Source organism: Phyllostomus hastatus, unplaced genomic scaffold (assembly GCF_019186645.2).
Source record: "Phyllostomus hastatus isolate PE091 unplaced genomic scaffold, TTU_PhHast_1.1 phas_scaffold_501, whole genome shotgun sequence".
NCBI classification, from domain to species: Eukaryota; Metazoa; Chordata; class Mammalia; order Chiroptera; family Phyllostomidae; genus Phyllostomus; species Phyllostomus hastatus.
The window spans coordinates 5328006-5352485 of NW_025334033.1; the positions used below are offsets into that span (position 1 = coordinate 5328006).

The 24480-nt window shown below is 37.1% G+C and overlaps 1 protein-coding gene across 3 annotated transcripts in view; it reads left to right on the forward strand.

The window, feature by feature from the left end:
• Window positions 1-24480, forward strand: part of CDIN1 (CDAN1 interacting nuclease 1) — a 211143-nt gene that overhangs the window by 31392 nt on the left and 155271 nt on the right. For all 3 annotated transcript variants that reach the window (XM_045823786.1, XM_045823787.1, XM_045823788.1), the window contains 3 exons: window positions 16461-16506; window positions 17394-17458; window positions 23770-23830. In XM_045823786.1, the coding sequence (XP_045679742.1) occupies window positions 16461-16506; window positions 17394-17458; window positions 23770-23830 (172 nt within the window). The remainder of the gene's footprint in view (window positions 1-16460; window positions 16507-17393; window positions 17459-23769; window positions 23831-24480) is intronic.

Below are 24480 nucleotides of genomic sequence, written 5' to 3' on the forward strand. Positions count from 1 at the left end.
TTTTGGTTGGAAGCCACATGTTTTTCCTCTGGTTTTCTTTTGGGGACATTGTGTAATTGTCAGTGTTCTGGTAAAGCTCAGTTTTTATGCAGTGTGTTTCATCTGAGTCTGACAATGGACAAGCGAGAGACTAGGAAGGGAAACTGTCAGAAAAGGACAATGAATGTATGTACAGGAAAATGCAGGTGGCGTGATCTAGACTCTTTATCTCATTGTCTGGAATGGAGAGGCCACTCTCTGACCGTGGGAGCCACGTCTTAGTCACGGTAGAAAGATGAGCTGGAAGTAGCTGGGTCTCAGGGACTTGGAGTCAGAAAACTGAGTTTTGAGAGGCTTTCTTTTTTAGGAACTGGATGCTTCTGCATATGATTTGGTCATTTTTTCTAAGCATATATTTTCTAATCTGCATATTGTTTTGAGAATATCATGTATATGAAATTAAAAGTATTATATCTATGTTATTGTTTCAACTACTTTAAAAATTATTTTAAAATTAATTTTGTGTTCTACTTAGAGGGACAAATTCCTTGATATTAGCTTTTCAAAATTGTGGAAAGGGTGGTATCTGATATAATTACAATATTTAGGGAAAGTTTTTGTTGGCTGACCTAGCAAGTTCAGGGTGGCCAGCCCTTCCTTCCCTCCCTCCCTCCCTCCCTCCCTCCTTCCTTCCTTCCTTCCTTCCTTCCTTCCTTCCTTCCCTCCCTCCTTCCTTCCTTCCTTCCTTCCTTCCTTTTTCTTTAAAAGGCTTTTAATAGAATCACTTTGGTCTAAAAATTCATGATAGACTAAATGAAATCCTTCAGTCTACTGGATTTAGTGAGACCATAAATTAGCCTCATGGTGAATGTATCTTTCTTTCCCCTTTTTCACTTGACACAATTCATTAAAATGAGGACTACTCATAAGTGGTTAGAATTTTATGTGTGGGAAACTTGGAGAGAAAAACTTTTTAAAGTGCGATGTGTTTTTTCTTTCATCACAGTGTCACCTGTATTTGGTCTCACCTACATTTGATTGTTTTCAGTGTGCTTATGCTTAAAAATAGATTTCAGTATGTTTTCTTGATGTCTGTATCTTAACTGAAAGAGTTTACCTTCAAAATAGACTTTCCAGGATTTTTACTGTTATAGGTAGGGCAAAGCTGGTGTGATCTAGCTTCTTTCATTGGAAGGGAGTGGGCTTGTGGGAGTGTTGGGGATGATTGGATCTGTCTGTAGACTTCCCTCTCTTCCCTTAACTGGCATAGAACATGCTGGGAGGAAACCAAAGCAGGTGTTTTTTGTGGGGAGGGTGTGTGGTGAGGAGCAGAGGAGGCAACTATGGGGAGCTGGGCCCAGCAGTCAGGCTGGCCCTGGTTGAGTTCCTGGAAAGAACAAATTCTCGAGTATCTGTAATACTAGATAGCTTTGTACAGATAAGATGCCCATTGCATAAAGAGTTGGGAGTCATATTTTACATCAGCAGCCTGTGGACCAAGGTGAAAGACAGAAGGGGAGCCATCATGACAGCAAACAGGACTTAATTTAGGGCGCTGGAATGTTTGGTCAAAGCTACTCACATTTACCCTTTCTGAGGTTTAGGTTGGTCTTGGGGTCATGGGAAGACTCTTGGATGAGGTCAGGTAGCTCTGGGAGGTACCAGGCAGAACCTGGTGCTTCCAGCAGACACAGCCAGCACTTCCCCAGGTGGGTCTTGGCTTCCTCTGATCTGGACAGGGAGTGCAGGCCTCGGGAAGTCATTTTGATGCTGAGAAGAGAATTTAAGTTTCCTATATCAAGATCTTTCCAACTATGTGAGACTCGATGCTTTGGAGCTACTGATGCACTGGGCATATCCAAATTTGGGGAAAATAATACAATGCAAACTTCACTTCTGTAGAATGAGGGGCATCTGCTACTGTCTTTTTGATTGGGTGATGTTTTTTAGGAACACACTGAAAGCCAGTCACATTTTTAGAATATCATGTATATCAATGTATGTCGACAAAAATGTTTGTTTCCTCTTTGAATTTTTATTTCTAACATAAACAATATTAACATCATGAAAAAACAATGAAAAGAAAAAGAATAAAGAAATCACTTGTAACTCCAAACTCTTACACAGTTTTTTTAACTATTTTCTTTTATAGACCTTGAACACACGCACAGTATAAATATAACTACATATATTTCACTCGTAATTATAGGTAAACTGTACTCATTTACAGCCAGCAGTTGCACATTAACTTTACTGGATGATGAATTCAGATCTGTCCAGATGAACTTTAATGATGAAAAGGCAGAAGTCTTTGCACACAGGATCCATTCTTTCGGCAAGTGCTGCTGTAGAGGTGACCTGGAGGCCCCAGGGTGGAACTCTCAGTGCTGTGGACAGGGTGCTGGCTGTGGTGTCTCATGGGAGCACTCATGTATTGGGGTTTTGGCTTTGCTCTTGGTTCTGAGGCCTCTGAGCCTGATGTTATGGTCCTGCAGGAGATTCCATGGGCTGTCTAAAGGTCCAGAGTAACTTCCCTTTTTAGTTGAAACCAGATTGAGCAGATGGTATCTAGTTAAGAATCCAATGATGCTGGAGTACAGGTTCTTGAAAGTAATTTTATCATTTGGATGCTGTGTTAAGAATGTAGGGTTTGAGGCCAAACTGCCTATGTTCACATGCCAGCTGTGTTAATCTGGATAAGATGCTTCTACCTTCCTCTCAATTTCCTAAATACTGCTACTACCTGTATTATTACAGTGATGACATTTAGATAAAATAGTGCCTGGTAGCCCAGAAGTTCCCCACCCATGTTGCTGTCTTGGTCGTCATCACCACCAGGATCACCACAACAGTGTGTGTTTGCTGAGTGCCTGCTCTTCGTTAACTGATGGAGTTCAACGCAAGTGGAGAAAAGTTACAAACTGGATGTTCTAGCAAAAGTTGGTATCTAACAAAGCAGAATTGTGTTGTGTATAGACGTAGTCACTGAACTCTATCTCTGCTCATCCTGTTTTTCTTAAGATACCTAGAGAAGTAGGGAAGGCATTTTCAATCATTCAAGAGTGGTTTCATTGGAGTGATATTAACTGCTGAGATTAACTGCCAGAAGGATTTGATTATGAATTAAGAATAAAAGGCTTGTGGTAAGAGTCAGAATTTCGTGTTTAATACGAGAAGAGCTTAATGCGTTCTAAGGCATTCCATTTGTTGTTTTAATATTCTCAGCATTTATTATTAAAGTGGGGTGGTTGTAGAATAATTATAGTCCACATGACGATGTTCTTTTCCAAAACATCGTCATGTGGATGAAAATCTATAGTTTTTTTCAAAATAGTGTAGTAGGGAAAACATAGTGTCTGAAGCTTCAAATAGTTTGACCTCATAAGAACACTACTGCATTTCTTTGTTAAATTCTTAGATGAAAAGTGTAAGTTTGGCAATTGGGTTTTGGGTATAGGGGACAAAAGACACAGAAAGAGGATGAGATTGTTAGTCCTATTATGTTAATGAAATGGAAAATTTATTTGGGAAGAAAGCAGTAGAGATGGTAGTTCAAACTTTATAAATCACAACAATTATAAAGTGAATCTGGCCAATCATTTTTAGTGTTCTTTTTATAAGGTCTCTGTGACCTATTAAATGAAGACAGATTAGGAGGGCAAAACACATATTTTGTACAGAAATGAAATAAGGAAATGTTTAAGTGGTTTTACACAATATTCTAAACTTGTTTTACTGTGAAAAGGTTGAAAAGTAATAATGCTTATTAGACATAGACTGGCAGCATCATGGTTACCGAATTAAATTAGCCTCTAGATGTGCACTCATTCATTTAGGATGATGTGGAGTGGCAGAATGACTGGGTAGTCTAGCAGTGCTTCACAAACTGAGGCATTCCCAGAGAAAAGAGGTCTATTCAGGCATTTTCTGTGTAAACAAAGCCAGAAAATATTTGAAATGCAGAGGCGGAGAAAATGGTCACCAATAAGTAAAATCAGAATACTCCATAAATCTCAGTATATGGAATAACTAAGTTGATACAGACACAAATTTGGTTTTCTGTGGAAGTTTTTAGAATATATGTCCCAAGAGAGAGACACAGAGTTAGAAAAGAACTCAAGAGAGGGCTTGACCCACCCCTAAAACTTTGAGAATTAGCTATCTAGGTGGGGATATTGAAGGAGTGATTAATTATTAGCTCTCAAAGTGAGACCTATTGTGAAAGGACCCTCAGTGTTTAACTCATTCTGGGCTTTCACAACAAGAAACCACAGACTGGATGACATAAGCAATAGACTTTTATTTTCTCAGCATTTTGGAGAGTGGACATTTGAGATTAGGTTGCTGGTATTGTCAGGTTCCTGGCTTGCAGATAACACCTTCTCACTGTGTCCCCCCTTGGCCTTCCCTTGGTGCCCATAATCAGACTGATCTCTCCTTGTTCCTCTTCTCATACAGCTACTCATCCCATCAAGAAGGCTCTATCTTCGTGACCTCCTCTAATCCTGATGACCTCCCAAAGGGCCCTTTTCCAAATGTACTGTCCTGTTCCAGCATCCTAGAATATTAGAGTTTGCCTATAGTAGGATATTTGATACATTTTTATTTTTGAGATAAAGAGAAAGTAAAATTAATTTATTTGGTTTGATAAGCTGTTTTTTTAAGAAAACTATCTGAAGTAGATCAGAATTGATAATATTTTTAGCTCTGAATATTACTGAGGAACAATGAACAGGGTAACTTGGTGCTATTTTAGGTCTTTTGTAGAAGAAAAAGCACATGATACAATGGAGTCAGAAGATGATGATTACTGGTAAAAGTTTTCCCATCCCATCCATGGTAATATCACAGATTGTCTACCAAATTATGCTGAACGTTGTTTGTTAGAAAAGTGACTTGTTGCTTTAATAAAAATGGATAACCATTGTTCTCTAATGTCTCATTTTACTTTTATTTTTAAGATGAAAGACTTCAGTTTGATCTAAAATTCCAACAATATCTCATCTCCTGAAATAGTCTTTTCACTAAAAGAACTTGATTTAATAGTGATAACCTATTATAGTATTCCAAGTCCTATTATTTCTCTAATAGAGCAGAAGTTCTTCAAATAGCATAAGGAGTTATGAACATTGTAGACTCCAGGAATAACATGGTAATTATGGTGATGTGGTGAGATTAAAGCACAAAATGCTTGAGGGATTGAAAGTGAGAAAGAGTTGTGGAAGGCTAAAAAGAAGGTACCTGAAGCCAAAGTCTCAATGTTTTGCCAATGAGTTTTAACTTCGTTGTAAAGGTAATAGACACCTCCTTGCATTAGAGGGTAACAATCAGATGTGTATTTTAGAAGCATTGTCAGTAAATTGAAAATTAAAGGGTGTAGAGATAGGAAGCAAGGGAAGTGAATCAGGAAGTATTTAGCAGTAGAGGGGAGTAGGGACAAATGTGAAAAAAAATTTGATGGTAGAATCAACAAGACATGGTGACTTACTAGTGAGGAACTTTCTGTAATCTTGGCTTCAGTTAAGGGTTAGGGGGCAGAAGTAATATTGCAGTGGGGTGGGGGCTGAATAGTATTTTTGGAGCCAAAGACCTAGACAAAGACTTTTGGTATTGAGGAGAAACAGATGACAATGACTTGAAAGGTAGTCAGGTTTTGACTTAGGAAGACAGAAGCATGCTTGGAAATAAGGAGGAAGAAATAATTGGAATCCTTGGAATGAGTAGACAGAGGGAAGAAACAATGAAAGATATACTAGCTAATACTCTATGCAGAGTTGGAAGAAAGTTGAATTTTCATCAACAAGGAAAAGATTATAAATATCTTCACATACAGGATATTGTTATTTGGCTCTCATTATCTGTTAGCTTTTTCTTGTCTTCTCTCTCCCTCTCTCTCTGAAAATCATAATAAAATTACTGTTAACTTAAGGATTTCTAAAAATATAATCTGAGTAATTAAACAAAGAAAGAAATCATTGTAGGAAGAAAAAAATGGTGAACATTTTTAAAAAATGTATTTGTTATTTATCTATTATGTTGAATTTATAGTGATTGTTTTAGAGAGAAATGACCAGATATTGGGTCTTGCAAGCAAAATGAAGTGTCTGTTGCCCAGGCTTCTTACTCTTTATCTGATTTTCATTATGGTTTGTTGTAAAAAGTTAATACATAAATTTAATTAGAAAGAAAAGATGTACTTAAGTACTTAAGACTAATTAAATAAGAACACTTATAATAGAGTGGGACTTAGAGCAGAAAGAAATTTTAAAGATACATTTATCCATCTTTAAAATTAGATGTTTAATTAGATCTTTAAAACTAAAAATTTTTAATTTTTCCTTTCTTTTCTCCTGATTATTTAATTTTATTGTGAAATATAGCACACATAGGAAATAACTGATAATAATGTAATGGACTCTTTGAATCCACCTCTGTTTGTATTTGCCTGAGATGCTTTTTAAACTTTTATGAAAATGAAATATTCTGACACCATTCTACAATCCCTTTTCCCCTCATATTTTTATGTATTTGTTATTTGAAAGTACTTTCCCTGATTTTTTTCCTCTTCTCCTTTGCTTGAGGTAACCATTGTCCTAAGTTTAGTGCTTATCGGACTCATGTGTTTTTTAAATATACCCATATATGTCCATGAAGAAAAAGTAATTGTATTTTGATTTTTTTTTAAAGATTTTATTTATTTATTTTTAGAGAGGGAAGGGAGGGAGATAGATAGATAGATAGAGAGAGAGAGAGAGAGAGAGAGAGAGAGAGAGAGAGAGACAGACAGACATCAATGTGTGGTTGCTGGGGGTTCTGGCCTGCAACCCAGGAATGTACCCTGGCTGGGAATCGAACCTGGGACACTTTGGTCCCTAGCCCGTGCATATTTTGATGTTTTATATTTTATATACAGGTAAATGTTAGAATTCTGTAATATGCTTTTTTGTTTGGGGAGATTTTTTTGGTAAATACTGTATTTTTGAAGTGTATGCATGTTGATATCTGGTAGAGTTAGTACTTTACTTTGTTTTTCAGAGCTTATTAGCTACATATGACCACATGTTCTTCTTCATGGATTTTAAGATAAATTTATCAGTTTCTACCATAAAACTATGTTGTGAATTTCATTGGATTCTTATTAATATTATTGATTGATATATAGAGAATTGGCAATTATTTATACTATTTTCCACCCATGATACTTTCTTTGTAAAAATATTTTTACATTTAGTCAGGAACTCTTTTATGCTATTCAGTAATGTTTTATACTTTTCTTCAAAGGTTTTATACTTTTTTGTTAAATATATTTCTAAGTACTTTATGGTTTTTATTATTGTGAATGAGATCTATTTTCTATTCCATTTATCTATTTATTTTTTATTATTACTCTTGTGTCCACTTACCTTTCTGATACCTCTTATAAGGTTATACAGTTTGTCTGTAGATTTTTGGGGTTTTTTTTTCTGTGTAGAAAGTCATCTCATCTACAAATAAGGAGAGTTTTATTTTTTCTTCCTTCTTAATTCTCTTATTTCTTTTCCTATTTTGTGTTCTAGGATCTCTGGTTTGCTAGAACCTTCTAGAATAAAATCAATTTCTCCTTTCTTCTACTGTTGAATTAATGCAATAAATATTTTACAGCTTTTTATACATACAACTGTCATTGCCCAATATTCTATATTTATGTTATTCCTATCATGATTCCCTCTTTATGAGTTAGTTAGGGTTGTGTTTTTTTAATTTCCAAAAATAAAGGTTTTTGGGAAAACAACTATTTGATTATTGAATTCTAATTTAATTACTTTTTATCAGATTAGTCTAGCCAAGTCTTACGAAGAACTGTTGAAGCTTTCTAGGGCTAGAGGACAACACTTAAAGATTAGGGTCCATGAAGATGGGAGGTCTTAGAAATGTCCCAGGCTTTAATTTGAGGTGGGGCCCTAATGGGCTGTACCCTAGGAGTAAATGTGAACTAAAGGTAAAACAGCTCTACATGACTCTACTTCAGCTTCAAGTTTACCTCATTGGCCTCCAGAATTAATACCTAAAACTGATCCTGGACTCCAGGTGCTTCCAGAATCAAATCACAGTTCTCTCTGGAGAGAGAGAACATCATTTTAGTCTTCAAGTTATTTATAAAGCCACTTTTAAGTAATGTGGCACATAATGAGAGACATAGTCATGCGAGGAAACATGGCAACATGAACGAGGGCCAGTAGGAACTGCAGAGATAGAGTGAAAGGGACTAAATTATTGCAAGTCCTAAGCAGAATTTCTATAATTGTAGTTTATTCAAGATGTTAAAAATGATTGAAAGATTCTGCAGGAACTTATTTGAAAAAGAAGCAAATAGAAAATCTACAAGTAGAAAAATACAATAACTGAAATGGAATGGATTTAATTCAATGGATGTATTTTATATCAAATTAGACATTACTGAAGAGAAAATTAGTGAACTGGAAGATAGATCAGAAGAAAATACCCAGAATGGAACATAGAATAACAAAAGGGTGCAACTATGAAGAGAGGGTGAGAAATAAAGGACATAGTAGGGAGGGCTAGTTGGAGTTTCAGGAGGAGGAGAGTACTAACACAATATTTGAAGAAATAATAGTTGAGAATATTCCCCCAAATGATGAACAATACCCAGCCACATATTTAAGAAATCCAACAAATTCTAAGTGAATTTTACACAGAGTTAAAACTATGAAAACTAAAAATTAAAACATCTTAAAACCAGTTAGAGAAATAACACATGTAGTCATAGAAAAGAGCCAGCATTTGACATCATCAACACATCTGTATGGTGGAATTATTCAAGAGAGTTAGTCCAGATGGAAGAGAAGAGAAGGAAAGAATGAAGGACAATGAAATGGTACATATGTGGGTATATCAGAGTGAATAGTGACTATATAATATGATAACAATCGCTTGTGAATTTTAAGAAATATGCAGAATTAGAACAACATCAGTAATATCCTATATGTCGGAGGGGATAACTGTAGATAGTAATGTAATGTTTTTGTATTTTCCAGAGCTACCTTAGTCACCAGTTAGAAATAAATTTGGATAAATTAAGGAAGCATGTGGTTAGGTAGGAGGAGTATCAAACTTTCAAGCTGCCAGGGGAAATATAATGGCAAATAAGTATTAAATTAATTGTGAAGAGGACAAGAAAGGAGCAAAAAGGAATGTATAGTGGCTAAGGCAATTAGCATTTAGTAAAATGATACATTTAAACCTAAATTTATAAGTACTTACATTAAATATACATGATTTAGCTACAGTAATCAAAACATCATAGTATCTGTGCAAAGATAAAACATATAAATTAATGGTAAACAAATCTGAAAGTCCCAAAATAAAATAGATATTTGGTTTCTTCAGATATTTGGTTTCCTCAAAGGCACCAAGATAATTGAATTGGCAAAATGGTCTGTGGTCAGGTAGATAGTTCTATGAAAGAACTATCACATATGTATATGTGTGTGTGTGTGTGTGTGTGTGTGTATATATGTATATATATATATATACACACATGTATATATAACAAATTGCACAAAATTAATTCAAGATAGGTCACACCCTAAGTATAAAAGCTAATACTCAAGCTTTTAAGGGTAAAGATATGCAAATATCTTTAAGACTATTGGTAGACAAAGATTTCTTGAAAAGACACAAAAAGTACTACTAATAAAATTACTTGATATATTGGATTTTATCAAAACTGGAAACTCTTGCACTTTAAGCAGCACCACTAAGAACGTGAAAAGGCAAGCCAAGGACCCAGAGAGAGTCTGATGAGGTTGTACAGCAGTGGGGACTCTCTTTTAATGTTGATGGGAGTTTAAAATTTGTATAAACACTGGAAAAATTGTTTGACAGTGCCCACTGCAGCTAGAGACTCCCATGTCAGATCACCCGGAGCTCCACTTCTACCTTTATCCCTATCTCAAAATGTGCACACGGTGCACCGAGAGACATGAGCAGGAGTGTTCACAGCAGCATGATTGTCATTGGCAAGAGCGGAAGTAGCTCAAGGCTTCATCAGCAACAGAATAGATGAATGTGGTGCATACTTATGCAATAGTATACCAGTACTGTACAGCAATGAAAGTGAATTAACACACTTAAATTACCTGGGGGACTCTCACAGACAGTTGGACTCTCACTCTCAGAGTTGAGTGAAAGGATTCAGATACAGGAGAACACACACTGTGTGGTTTCATGAATACAAAGTTTACAGACAGGCAGAGCTAACTTACAGCAATTAGGATGCATTTTGCGGCGGGGGTGGGGTGGTGGGGAAACAATGAAGAAAAGCAAGAAAGCAGTTAACATTAAGATCAGATTCATTTGCGAGAGGGAAGGGTGGTGATCAGAAAGAGATTTGGTGGGGGAGGGTGCCAGCAGTGTTCTGTATGTTGACCTAAGTGGTTACATGGTCTTGTGTAATAAAGACATGTTACAAAAAAGTAGGTTAAAACACTTGAAATTTAAAAAGTTTGTCCCCAGACACACTCAGCATCACACACCAGACATGGAGTGCAAACAAAGGGAGGGTATGCCCCAGAATGCTATCAGTGGACGTCTCTGGATGTTATACAGAATAGGTACTATTTTAGAACTAGGAAGCTCTTTGTTAAATATTACATAATAAAAGTAACACAGAGGGTGTTGTCCTCTGTAGAGAAGGTTGGTTGGGTTTATACCTGTGTTGTTCAGGAAAGGATTTAAAGGTGCTTTATATGCAGTAAGTAGCATTTGAGTAAAGGACACATTTGCAATCACAGAGACACTTCAGGCAATGATACGGTTGTTGACAACATATACCTTAGCTTCAGGGAGAATCATGGAAATTACCCAACACTTATTAATCCATGACTGTTTCCTATAGTCAGTAGTTCCCTTACTTTTCAACAGTAAGAGCAAAAATGCTCTTCTTTTTTCAATATTAAAAAAAGAAGAGCATTTTTGTGTAGTTAAGTGAAGGAAAACTGTAATTTAATTTTTTGGAGAAGGAAATACTGTCTAAGGCCATGGAATCTGGTTAAAATGCTAGACCTCCTGTGGCTTCAATTTTCTATGAAAACCCCAACAATGCCCACCTTTCAAGATTGTTTGGAGTGTAATGCAACATCAGTGCTCGAGCAGGGGCATCAGTACACATGACGTGCAGAACCGATTTCTGGGAACTGGTAGAAAAGCAAGTGAGCATTTGGGTGAAGAGTTTGGGTTTTGGAATTGCACATGCATTTTGTTTTCTAGCTCTACTGCCAAGCCTAGCTCTTTAATTGTGTATTTTACTTGATTTTTCTTCCTTTATTCCTCCATCTTTAAAATAAGGACAATAATAGTACCTACCTTAGAGGATTTTTGAGGGTAAAGTAAAGTGCTTTCGGTATAGTGCCTGGCACAAAGTAGGTGTTCACATAAATTGTGGCTCTTGTGAGAGAGCTGTTTTGCATGTGACTTACGTTTATCAGCAAAATTAATTAAGTGCCTGGGATAGTAGCCATTTTTTTCCTATATATAACACAAGTATAGCTTTTAACATTTTTTAAAAATTTTATTTTAATCATTGTTCAAGTACAGTTTTCTCCCTTTTACTCTCATTCCAGCGCTTTTAACATTTTTTAATCATCCATTACTACTACGCTTAATGCTGTCATCTGTGTAGTCATTTACAGGTGTACCTGCTATGGTTAGGCATAAACTGTAGTTGGCATCCTTGATACGAAGTTGGAAATTAGAAAGTAGAAATGGAGGAGGGTGTATGATGGATTTTTTTTTAATTTCCTGAATTTAAGTATTTTTCCTTTGTCCTCCACAGGAATTTCCCAGGTTCTTTCTGTTGCACATTGTAGTTGTTGAAAAACATAGTAAAATTAGTGGTATTTGTCAAGTCTTGCTCTTTTATTGAATTCCATTTTGATTTTGAGTGGGCAGGGGGGCTCTGTGTTTCAAATCTGCACGTAGGTGCGTGTATGAAGGGCATGGGGGTGTATGAGGGAGGGTGAATGTATTTCTTTCAGAGAAAACCTTCCTTGATTAGTACTCTGAGTCAGTAACCACATAAAACCCAGTGATTTAGAGAGGGTGTTTGTGCCTTGTACCTGTGAGGTTTCCAAGCCTAATGCTTTATCCTGCCTTATCTCCTTTAATTGGTTTACTGCTCCCAGAGTCCCAGAGATAACACTCATTTTGCTTAGATAATTTTGAGCACAGTAGAGTTTAGATCTTTATACTTCCAGATTCTGTAGCAAAAGGAGCTTGAAAATTAAGTAATGGCATTTATTTCTTTATGGTCATTTCCAGAGGTTGGGTACCTGAGAAGAGGAAGGACATGAGATGTGCAGTATCTTCTTTCCTTAAGATCCTACCTTTTTTAAGTCTCCACCTGGGAGCATGAGGACTTGCCCCTCATATGAATGTTGCAACTAGGTGTGTGCTGAGCTCTGCGCTTAGTCTATGCTGTAGACTACCCTCACCCTACCCTCATTTTCTCTGAGATCCTTCAGGTTAATGGGTGTCTTAGCTGGATGGGTTTGGGGACATGTTAAATGCTATATGGCAGGGGTGTCAAACTCATTTTCACCAGGGGCCACGTCAGCTTCGTGGTTGCCTTTCAAGGGCCGAATGTAATTTTAGGACTATATAAATGTAACTATTCCTTAACAGTTAAGCGAGAGCTTGGTGTTGCTGCTGGGTAGAAACAAGGTGCTGGGCCGGATAAAACAAGGTGGAGGGCTGGTTTTGGCCCACGGGCCTTGTTTGCCACCTGTGCTTTATGGGGAACTGTTTTTTTTTGTTTTTTTTTTTGGCCTGTTTATACTTACGTGGCATCTGAAGTGTCTTGAATGCTATATGAAATAAGGGTTAATAGTACCCTATTAGTGTTTAAAATTTGTATGGAAAAATTATACACACACCAATTTATGATCTCTAGGCACATCAATTTACTGACACAGTGATAAAGGAACAATTTTAAGGAAGTCAAATATAGTAGCTGCCAGCTAAGAAGAGATTTAGAAAGTGTGAAATGGACAACCCTTTTCATGTACAACATTACATCCCTTACACATGCCATCATAATGGAGCACCCTGTCTCAGAGACCTCCCTCCATCAGGTCTTCTCCTTACAAGGCACATAGGAACCTGGTTTTTTTTGTTGTTCATTTATTTTTTTAAAGCATGTATTATCACTCAAAAGAAGTAGGAGGGTGGTCACTTCAATCTGTGGTCCCTTGAGCAGTTCAACAGTGTCCTTCCTCAAGGACCTGGGCTCTTTCCACTTTCTGTCCTGCTGTCCTCAGTATGTAGGCTTTGTCCTCATGCTTGTTTCTAGGACGGCTGCTGCCCCATACAGCCATCTGTCGCACACCCAGGCAAGGTTCCACAGCCATTCTAGGGGTCCCCCCAACTTCTCCTTTTTCAGACGTGGGGAGGAACTTAATCTGGGAGGGTAGCATGGGAAAAAACACAGGGCTGATTTTTGAAGAGGTTTGAATAATGTATTGGGCATTTGTGCAAGTTAAGTGACTATTTTTGAATATTAAAGTTTATATGCCAAGTAATGGATATATGAAGTCTGTCCAGAAGGCATCCAACCATGTAATATGAAAATTAGAGACATTTACTGATGAAGTACAAGAAACATTGTACATAGGATGATGATGCCTCAGTCCCCTTCAAAGTAGGCACCTTGGGACCTCACACAGTTCTCCTAGTCACCATCAGCTGCCCTGTTGTATTTTCCTGAATCTCATAAAAGGTCTGAAATCTCTTTCCTTTCAAAGGTGATTTTGGTTTTGGGAAAAGCCAGAAGTTGCAGGGCACCAAATCTAGGCTAAAGCAGGGCTGAGTCACCTGGGTGATTTGATGTTTCTCCAAAAAACTCTACATGAAACATGATGCATGAGTTGGGCATGTTGTCATGATTAAGCTGCCAGTTACCCGTTGCCCATAGCTATGGCCTTCTGAATCATCCAAATAGTTTACACAGTTCAAGCTTAATGCAAAATTGGATGGAGATTCATTACTCTCCCTGCTCAGTCATCTGGAACGGCCACACAGTACGCATGCTTGCTCAACAGCATCTACCACCACCACTGACTAGTACAGTGAAGTTGTCATTGTTCACGCATACATATTCCAGTCCACTCTTCTTGGCTGCCAGGTTACAATGATGTTGTGCTAACCATTCTTGTTATACTAACAATAGTTGGACTTTTTCCAGACAGACCTCATATGTTCCAATGCCAGTGCGGTCTTGAAATATGTGAGATTTCAGGGTATGATTTACTTCACCAGATCCCCCCAAAACATATGAGTACTTGACAGTGTTCTAATTTGAGGGAGAGTTGTGTGTATATGTTGAAAGTTTCTTCTAAGTCAAGTCCTGTCCGCCACATTTAACTTTTTATTTTAATGTCATAGTTCCCCATACCCATGACCTTAGGACACTGTAAATACTTAGTGAATACTGCTGATTGATTGACACTGGTATTCAAGGTTGACCTTTTCAGGATGAACACATTGGAAGAAAGAAATAAACAGTACAAACTGGAGTCAGTGTCTTAGTTGCACTAAAACTACTTTCATTCTTTACGTGTGAGACTTGCTCAGAACCCTCGTCAATAAGCTTAGTGCATGCAGGAACAGGGAACAGGCTGGCAAACTACCTCACAGAGGTCATTTAGTTCTCTGCATCTTTATCTCGTCAGCCAAATCCAAAGCATTTTGTCCGAGGTCTGTCTTTCTGTTGTCATCATGTTAAATAGCTCATTTTTCCACTTCAGGTCTAGCCAGGTTTTACCGCCAGTGTAAGCTGGAACCTCCTCTCCAGTCCTCTTGGCCACCGAGACACTTGGTTGCTCCCTAGGGTCTGTCTATGGTTTTAGTTGAATTCTAAGCAGTTTAAAGACATTATCTCATCTGGGCATCTACAATTACATTTCTTTTTTGTTCTCAATGAAGTTTCCTCCCCTTTATTCCCTGATTTGAGCATCACAAGCTCATTTCTTTCCACCATATTTTTAACACAATGAGACTAACATTTTGTCTATCATTAAAGGTTAACATAAATGTATTTTGCTTTAGAATGAGGAGGGGTCCATTTATTGCATAAAATATCTACTGTGTTGGCTTATTCAATGTTTTACAAATATTTGGGTCTAATTTTGTCATTTTTTTAGAAGATGGTTCTCAGCAACCCCAAGAGGCTATATGATTCGCATGTGAAACTCAGGCAAGCCAGGCATAGTAAGATTTTATATACATATTGGCTCTTTCAAGGGTGGTTTTCATTTTTAAAGGGAAATTGAAAAAAATGGACTGTAGTGAATTTGTAATTGTATTCACTAATTTCTCAGTACTTTTGGGTTATTGAAACCATCCTTGAGTAATTACCATTTTTCCTTAGTAAACATTTATGTAGAAAGGGGTTAGAAGCCAAATCTATGGTGGAATGAAGAAAATGACAAAATTGAAACAGTGAATAAAGAAATATACTGTCATTGTTTTTATTTTACACTCCCCGAATTACTGTGAAGAGCTTGAGAGGTTTCATTCTTGAATAGAAAAAAAATAATTATTCACAGTGCTTTGGTGTACTTTAAAAGTCAAATTGTTGATATTGTTAATTTGTTCAGATAGCATTTTGTAGGAAAATATATCAGAGATAATTGTTTTCAAGATACAATCAGGTAGATATATGTACAAAAGGCAATCAAAGAGAGTAGCAATAGGGCATTGATTGTTTTTTAGAGATAAAAATATTGTTCCATTTTTATATGTTAACAACTGTGAGAGAAAAAGTCCCACTTGGGAAGGTTTTCCAGGGGCTTTGCTGGCAGGTGTTGGACACTGCGCGGCATCTTCACTGAAGAAGATGGTCTTCAGGAATGACTCACTTCAAGGACCTCAGCTTCCTGCGGTGAAAGCTGCTATTTTCAAAGCACAGCAGTGTCAGTGGGAATGTTCCAGTGGCCTCTGTGCTGCTTCTAGTGAAGACCAAAGTTTCCCCCTGAATCTGAGACAGTCTCAGAAGAGGATACCTGTCTGCTAACAAAACAAGTTTCGGAATGTTTCCCACAAACACACTGCACGTTTCCTGTTGTTTGTGGGACTTGACTCTCATTTATTAATGGAATAAACCTTACCTGGTTTTGGTCCCTTTTTAACATCACTGCATGCTACAGACATGATTTACAATCATTGTAAAGTTTTTTTAAAACATCCAAATCACATGACACTTGGCTCTGAGACCATCCACATTTTCCCCTTTCCCTTTTTCTCTCTCCTTGACCTAGCAGCAGGAAGCCTTTGTCTGAGGTGTTCATCTGGAACAACTTTTCCACACTTGTTTTCATGTTCTGTTAGATTACAGGGCAGCAGGCCTACCTTTGAAGCTCCTTTCTCTTTTGTTTCTTTGCCGTGCACTCCAGTAATTAACTTTGTCCTTCTTTTATTTGTTCCAGTCAATCGCAGGCCACTCTGCTGAGCATCTTCTCCCAGGAGTACCAGGTTAGAAGTTTTCTCCTTTGTGAGGGTTGACAGGTGCCTAATTGAATGATGAATGTCCCTTTATTTCTTTGTAATTGAACTGCCAGCTCTCTGATTGGGTTGGAGGATGTTCTCCTTTCCACATCAAGCACCGCCTGCGTCTCAGTGGAGGCCTGCCAAGCCTACCCATCCATCTGTCTAATAACATCTAGCCTTTGCTTATTTGGTGGACCTGTAATAAATTATGCTAAACCATTATTATTCTGACAATAATAATTTCCCTGTGTTGCGTGGTTCCATGTGCTAAATGTTTGCTGACTTGCACTGTCAGTGCCGCTTTCCATTGCTGACAGAGATGATGATAAATGACCATTGCTGGAGTGGCAGAAGGCAAGAGAGGCAGAAAATGGAGTCATTTATCATGAGATGACAGATGTCAGTCAAGTGGCAAGTCTCGATGGAATTACTTTTTGTAGTTTTCAAATAAGTTGTTTTTAAGCAATGTTCGTCCTGGTTAAAAATGGCAATTGGATTGTAAAACTAGAGTGCGGAGGACTCAGATAGAATTGAATTGAGGGGAAATTAATACAAAGGTTTTCAAGGGAACAAGTTTTTCTTTGCCCTCTGCAACCCTAAGCAAACTTATTTAGATTCAATTGCTCTGACCCTGTTGGCTTTTACATACATACTGTACCTTGTGGTGCAGTCTGAAAACATCCCAGCCAAGCAGCGGAGATTAAAATGCGTAGGTTCATGGAGTAGAAGGGAAAAGATCCACCACCACCCAAATCCCTCAGCTGTTGTTCAGTTTGCCCTGAGTGTGAGACGTGGGGATGAAGAAATATGTCGTTTTTGTTCTTGAACCTCATCTGTGACACAACATAAAGATCTTTTCTGTTTTGTTTCAGAAACATATTAAAAGAACACATGCCAAACATCATACTTCAGAAGCGATTGAAAGTTATTACCAGAGGTATGACCTGCCTGCCCCACTAGAGGGTATCATAGTACCTACCAATTGTAATAATAATTATGAATAAATTAGGTTACTAAATGAATTTCCTATATAACATTCAAAAGCATTTTATTTTAAGTCTGTTATTTAAGACTCTGCATATATGTTTGAGTGATTTCTTCAATGCTGTGCTTTGCAGATTTAAAGAATATAGTGAGACTGCCTTGATTAAGTGTGTGTGTACAGACCCTGTGGGCAGTCAGTGCAATATTATGAAATCTCCATCCACTGCTGGAAACTTTCATAAGTGCATGTCTTGTGTAGATCCATATGTTCATGTGTACATACACCTATGTGTATAAGTTCTCAAACCAATTTTCATTTGTTTCTTTAGATCAGCAAGTTGAAAAATATATTAGAAAATAAAACTACATTTTGGTGCAGTTGTATTTTTCATCATAGGTATTGGGTTAGCCATTTCGGGGGAAAAAAAGACATATGCCAAGTAAGGACATGGAGATATATAATAATGTACAACTGTCACAAAATAGAAATTTTTATTTTAAAAAGGAAATCTTGGGCATTAAATCAATACCATAGTGTACATAGGATATTTAATTCCATCCTGATTTATTATAAATAGTTCTCAAACTCAGTTCTAAAACAAACAATATTTTAAAAACTATTTTTAAAATGTTTTATTCTCTTTGCAATATGACTAATTTATAATGGTAAGTAGTAATGATTTCCATGAGAAATTGTGGGCTTCTTAAATATTTCAAGGGCATATTGGGAAAGAAGATTCTTTGAATATATTCTCCTAAATTATTACACATAAGACTGACAGATCAACCTTTCTGTGGTGAGAGTGACACTACTAATTTTAGATGAATTTTTATGCACAAAAATTTTATGAATGAAATTACTGTACAAATAAAATACTGGTGTCATGCTTTTGTAAGGTCACTTTTTAAGAATTGAGAAGTTATTGAAGTTCTATTTTTTTAGAATTATACATTATTCTGTATATGATAAAAGATATATTCAGTTTTCACTAGCAGTATCTGTTAAAGAAAGAAAGGTGAGCACACACAACTTTTGTGTGTAGAATTTCTCTCTAAACAAGTCTTTTTAAAGTTTGAGATGATTTACTCAAAAGACATAATCTCCTTAATGAAATTAACATGTAAATGAAAGTCATAACCCAAATCGTACACGTAAGATTAAGAATGGCTCATGAACTTAGCCAACAACTGCTTTGGCATTCAGGCCCACCAAAGAAAAACTGAAAAGTTATTTACATGTCAGAAATATATTTTTGCTTGTAAAGTTATAGTTGTAAACTGTCATTGAAAAGTATGATTCTATGTCCAGATTTGAAAACCTTGTCAACCTAAGCGAAGGGAAATAGGGCAGTCACTAGGACTTTGGAGACCCACTGTGAGGCCAAGGGTCTGCTCTGACAACCATTCTTCTCCTTGCGTGTAGGCTGTTTCAGTAGATGATTTCCAAGATCTCTAAGAGCTTCTTCTTAAAATCTTAGTTTCATGAAGAAGCACATTTAATTATTAAAGTATGAACATACTTTATTGGATTATCTTTGTAGTTTAGGCCAGAAATAAAAATCTTTCCTTTTTGTATGGTTACTAAAATAATGAACAGTTGAGTGGGTAATAATGAGAATACAGAAATATATTTGTATTTCTTTACATTTATTTAAATGTGAGAGTCTCGGTTGTTTCAAGGAGACTTGAACCCTGAAACAACAACGTAAAGTTCGGCTGTAATGGACAAACTAATGGGAAAGCAGTCTGACTAGCTTCCTGCTTTACCGTGCTGCTCCCTGACTTTCTGCCCTGCACTTTGTGCTCGAAGACAGGCTGTGTTGTTACCTTTCAGATGGATGGACTTTACAGGCCTCTTGGTCCAAATGTGCAGATTCTATGTCCTCGTATTCTCTAAGGTAAATTGGCCTTGAAACAGATTTTTCTGTTTTCCAGCTCATTAGAATTAAGGAAAATTGCATTATCTCAAAACATAGTTTAGCAACTTGACAATGTTAATAATTTATTTAATTTTTTTGCTTTTATAAAAGCAATACTCACCTATTGTGAAAATGAAGCACATTTGTGATGATTAAAAAAGGACTGAATGATAGCTCATAACTGTGGTGCCTAGAGACAAGCACTGCAGTGTTTTTCATTCTACACTTTCCTCAATCCATTTTTGTACTGATGAGGTCATACTATATACCCAACCGTGAATCCTGAATTTTATACTTGGAAAAATGTATATGACATACTGCCATTTTGTAGAAAGCTTTTGTAAGCATTTATTGATTGCATTACTTCATCATATGAAAGTATAATTTACTGAATTATTCCTCTGTGGAACATACATGTTTTCAATGCTCTGATATTTTAAAAACTATAATAAATATTTTGATTTATAAGTCTTTACATTTTGGATTGGTTTCTTAATATTTCTATATCTATAGTTATTGGTACAAACAATGAGCATTTAAATATTTTATTATATATTGCCAAATGACTATCTAGAAAGCTTGTGATGGTTCCCTAGTAGCAATTTTAGAGAATTCCTAAGTCTCTCTACATTCTTGATAGCATTGAGATGATTTCTATTCAGAATTTGAAGTCTGTATTTAAAACCATATAATCCACAGTGTGATTCCATCATGGGTATCTGAAACTTCACAGTATCAAAATATCATAGCAAGTGTTTTCTCAAGCTCTTGAATTATTGAGGAAATTCCTCCAGTTCTTCATGTTGTGTGTGTACAGTTGCAGCTTGAATGTTTATTTTGAAAATAATGCCCCTGTACTGATGGCATTTTATTTCCAAATGTGAAACATACTTGATAGAATGTGGGCACACACACAGACACACTCACAAATCGGTCAGATTTGCACATCCCCATCAATAGTGAAGTTTGAAAGTATTGTCTCATGTTTCTCTCCTCTCCCAATACACATTGTCTGCGGGCCAACTTTGTCAGCTTTAGAGAATCAAACCAATTGAATTTCATTCAATTGGTTGGTTTTCTAAGTTTCTCCTTTATAGTTATCATGAAAATGTTAAAGACCAAATAACTTTGCCTTATATTTAAAATCAGTGCATAGTATTTTAATCTTAGACGCTAATATATCTTATATACTCAAAAAAGCCATAAAATGGACCTTCTCTGAAAAATGGATGGTTTCACCCACAAGACATACATTTTAGAGTCCTCCTGTGGCAAAGCTAGCGTCCTCCTGTGACATATATCTCCTCTGCAAAGTAGTTTTTATTTGCAAACAGGCATTAGGAAGACAGCCCAGGTCACCTGAATGTAGTGTTCAGGATCACATCCCTATGTCCCAGTTGTAATTTAGACCTTTGCTAAGGATCTGTTAGGTGAGGTTCAGCATCCTCACCTAACAGATGAGGATGCCCTACCACAAGCAGCTCCAAGTTTAGTTGGAGAAAGAAAGAAACCATGTGAAAAGTCTCTGCTGTAAGTTTACATAGATGCTTTGAGGATGCAGAGAAGGGTAAGATTGGGAACATCTGATTGTGTCCTTCTGAATATTTTCTGTAATTAGCATTCCTCTCTGATTGTATATCTAAAAATATGAAAGAACTGTCACTTTATGTGGGGGACAATTAAAGTTCTCTGGAAGGACAAACACAACTTCAGATTAATTTTAACTTCTTTTCCCTTGCACTTCTGAAGTGTTATAGGATATAGTTGGGAAGCATGCTGGGGAACAAGTACATTCAGAAGCAGGTCTACCTTGTCAACATATGAAAGCACTTCGGTTGATTTTGGTTGATGAGGATTCCATTTCAGAACTTCTCTGCTTGCCAGCTAAGAGAACGCAGATGGGTTTCATCGGTACCCTGGGGTTTGGTTTTTGTATGTGACCAACTGGGAAGCTTTATCAAGCTCTCAGTTAGGAATTTCTACTTTTGAACATGCTTTGATATTATAGAGACTATACAGACAGAGTGAGTTATTATTGTTGTTTGACCATCTCCTGTTACTTAAACTTAATAGAAAGGTTCCATTGATCATTTCCAGGATAATGATTGATGTGGGGTTTACATGAAACCATGTAATTTGGACCCAACAACAGTGCTCTAGTTAGAGGCAGTGGTCTGGGGTCCAGCTACTCTCTTGTTATTTCCAATCAGCTGTCACAAGCTTGGCTCCGGTCACAGTAGCGCCTTTGCTGGTCCTCGGACACTCAAGCATATTCCCGACATCTGCACATACTGTTATCCCACTTGGCTTGCCCTTCCCGCATGGCTTGCCACTGTCCTCTTGCAGGGCCCTACTCAGTGTCACTTCCTTAGAGATGGGCTTACTGACCAACCCATACAAGTTTGCATTTTATTGTAGCGTTTATCATTGTATTATGTATTTATTTCTCTGTCATTTCATTGTCTGTTTCTCCACTGTAATACAACCTCTGTGACAGCAGGAGCCATGGAAGTTTGTGGAGCTATTGCTGCAGAACCTGGAATAAGGCCCAGCACATAGCACTCAGAAGTATTTGTGGAATAAATGAATGTTGAGTAGAAAGTTGCAAAGTCACTTTAATGTCAGTGTAGGCCTAGCAACTCTGACCCAGAATCTGAACCCTTAACGAATGTATACTCTGGGTGGTTACAGACACTCGAGGAGCTGGCCTGACTTGACTGAGCTGATTGGTCATTCCTTCAGCCAGCCTATAGGTGCAATGGGAATGTTGTAAGTTGATGGGTGGTTCCTACCTGACTTACTTCCCAGGGGACCTTTCTCTAAATCACACTTGCCATTTTTTCTCCTCCTTGCTTCTGAAAGTACTTATTTCCCAGTTAGATGCCTAAACAATTTATTAAAGAAAGGCTCCAATATATGGAACATGGACTTGTTAGAATTACTTTGAAGTTGCGATGATCCTGAGACTCTCTCTGCCTTGAATAATATGCTTTTATTCCACTTAGTTTATAGGAAAATTATACATCTTTACAAGCATATTTGTGAAATAATATAATTTAATATCTGCTTCTGACATTTTTTATGTTAGACCTGATGTGACTTTGATTTTTACTATCAAACAAATAGTTAATTTATTCACTCAGACAGTATACTATAGGGACAGTGTCCATATTTAATTGTATTTTCTTGCCCACTATGGCTTGAAATATTATTCAATTTATGAAAAAAAGTATGTGAATAATATCATTTATTAAAGAAAAACTTTATGTGTGTAATATAATCACCTATTATAAGCCAAGAACTGTGCTAGGCCTGATAAATTGAATAAAATACAAAACCTCTACTTTCATGGGGCTTTCTTTCAGCCTTATAGTGAGGGATGGGTTGAAGGAGACAGGTAACCAGGCAGATACAATGTGCTGTGTTAAATGATAGAGAGCTGTACAGGGTGCTCCTTGGATGTACATGAGGGACACTTAACTAACTTACTTCTGGCTGGTGGTGGATTGAAGTGGGGAACATGTAAGCAGAACCATGAGTTCCACAGGTGAAGGCTAGGAAGGGGCTATCACTGGAAATGCAGCTGGCCTAATAGAGTAGGTAGCAGCGAGTTTTTGAAGAACTGCGCAAGTGCCTGCTAAGTGGTTATAATTTAGAGATTAAATGTGGGGCCTGTGAAGTGTTTTAAAGAGGAGGATGCATTCAAATTTTTGGGTTTTTTTTTTTTTAAAAAAACACTTTGTTTTTTGTGTGTGGGATGGATTTGGGGAATTTTTTCCCTTTTTTTTTCTTTCTAGTGGAATTAGAGGATGAGGAGGGCTGGAAGTTATGACAGAAATGCCGAGCAGATAAAGTGATGTCTTCTGTTGCCTATTAAAGGTGTACTGACCCACTGATGACAAGTCTGTTCCATTTTTTTCTTAATAAGGTGTCAGCCAGTCCTGTGAAACAAAATTAAACAAAAAGGCAATAGGGGTTCATGGATGCTTTTTTCAAGGGAACTTATTTCCTTTCCATGAGATGGCTGTTGCATGGACGAAGTCAGGGTGTTAGGGATAGTTCTTTTTGAAATCACCTGTGTCCCCTTTTTGCATGTTGGGTAGTGAAAGCAGGGGAGACCAATGTGTTCATACCTCCTGCCCCCAACTTCTGTGAGTTTCCAGTGGTTTGGAGGTAAGTTGTTTTGTTATCCCTTCCCCATGGAAGCCTTCCTGTGACAGTAGCATACTGTAGAGTTGAGCGTGGCATTTGCCCAGGAGAAACGTGTCCACACAGGGGATGCTGACAAGTCTGTGCTGGCCTTTTCTTGCCACTGCATTACCATCTGGCTTTGTCTTTAATCTAGGTACCTGAATGGAGTGGGGAAAAACGGAGCTGCCCCGGTGCTCCTGGAGCTGGCCAATGAGGTAATGTTATTGTTATTATTATATTTACACCTGCCTAAAACCTAAGGGTCCTATCTAGAGTAGCTTTGCTCAGAATTATAATTAACCTTTGTAAAAAAAAAGATTTGGAGGTACACTAGACATTTAAATTGCTCCCTAGTCTGTTTGTACTTTTAATAATTGGACAAAGACTTTCCTATGTTAATAAATCAGTTAATATAATTAGTCTGCTTCTTTTGAGGCAAATGTATAAACAACTTCTTGATTTCTTATTTTGTGGGGAATTTTAACCACACAGCTCAGGACATGCTCTTCTTTGGAGGTGTTGTCTTAATTTACTGTGAGAAACACCTGTGTCAAGTAAAGAGCTATGTGCCAAGAAAATCTTTGCTAACTATTATAACAATGAAGAGAGAAATTGTATACTTAAAGATGTAACATTTACTTGATTCATTTTTTGCTAGCAAACATTCATTATAATAAAAGATATGTGCCTTGTAGAAAAGTCTCTTTATATGAAGAAGCATACTGTTCCTATTAACAGCAAGTACAAAGTGATTTATTGAACTTATTTGTTAACTCTGATCTGCTTCTGTTTAGGGAAACAAATAATAGTCTTACAGTTGAAAAAGGAAGCCCTAAAGATTTCCCATGAATGAAGAAGCTGTAAA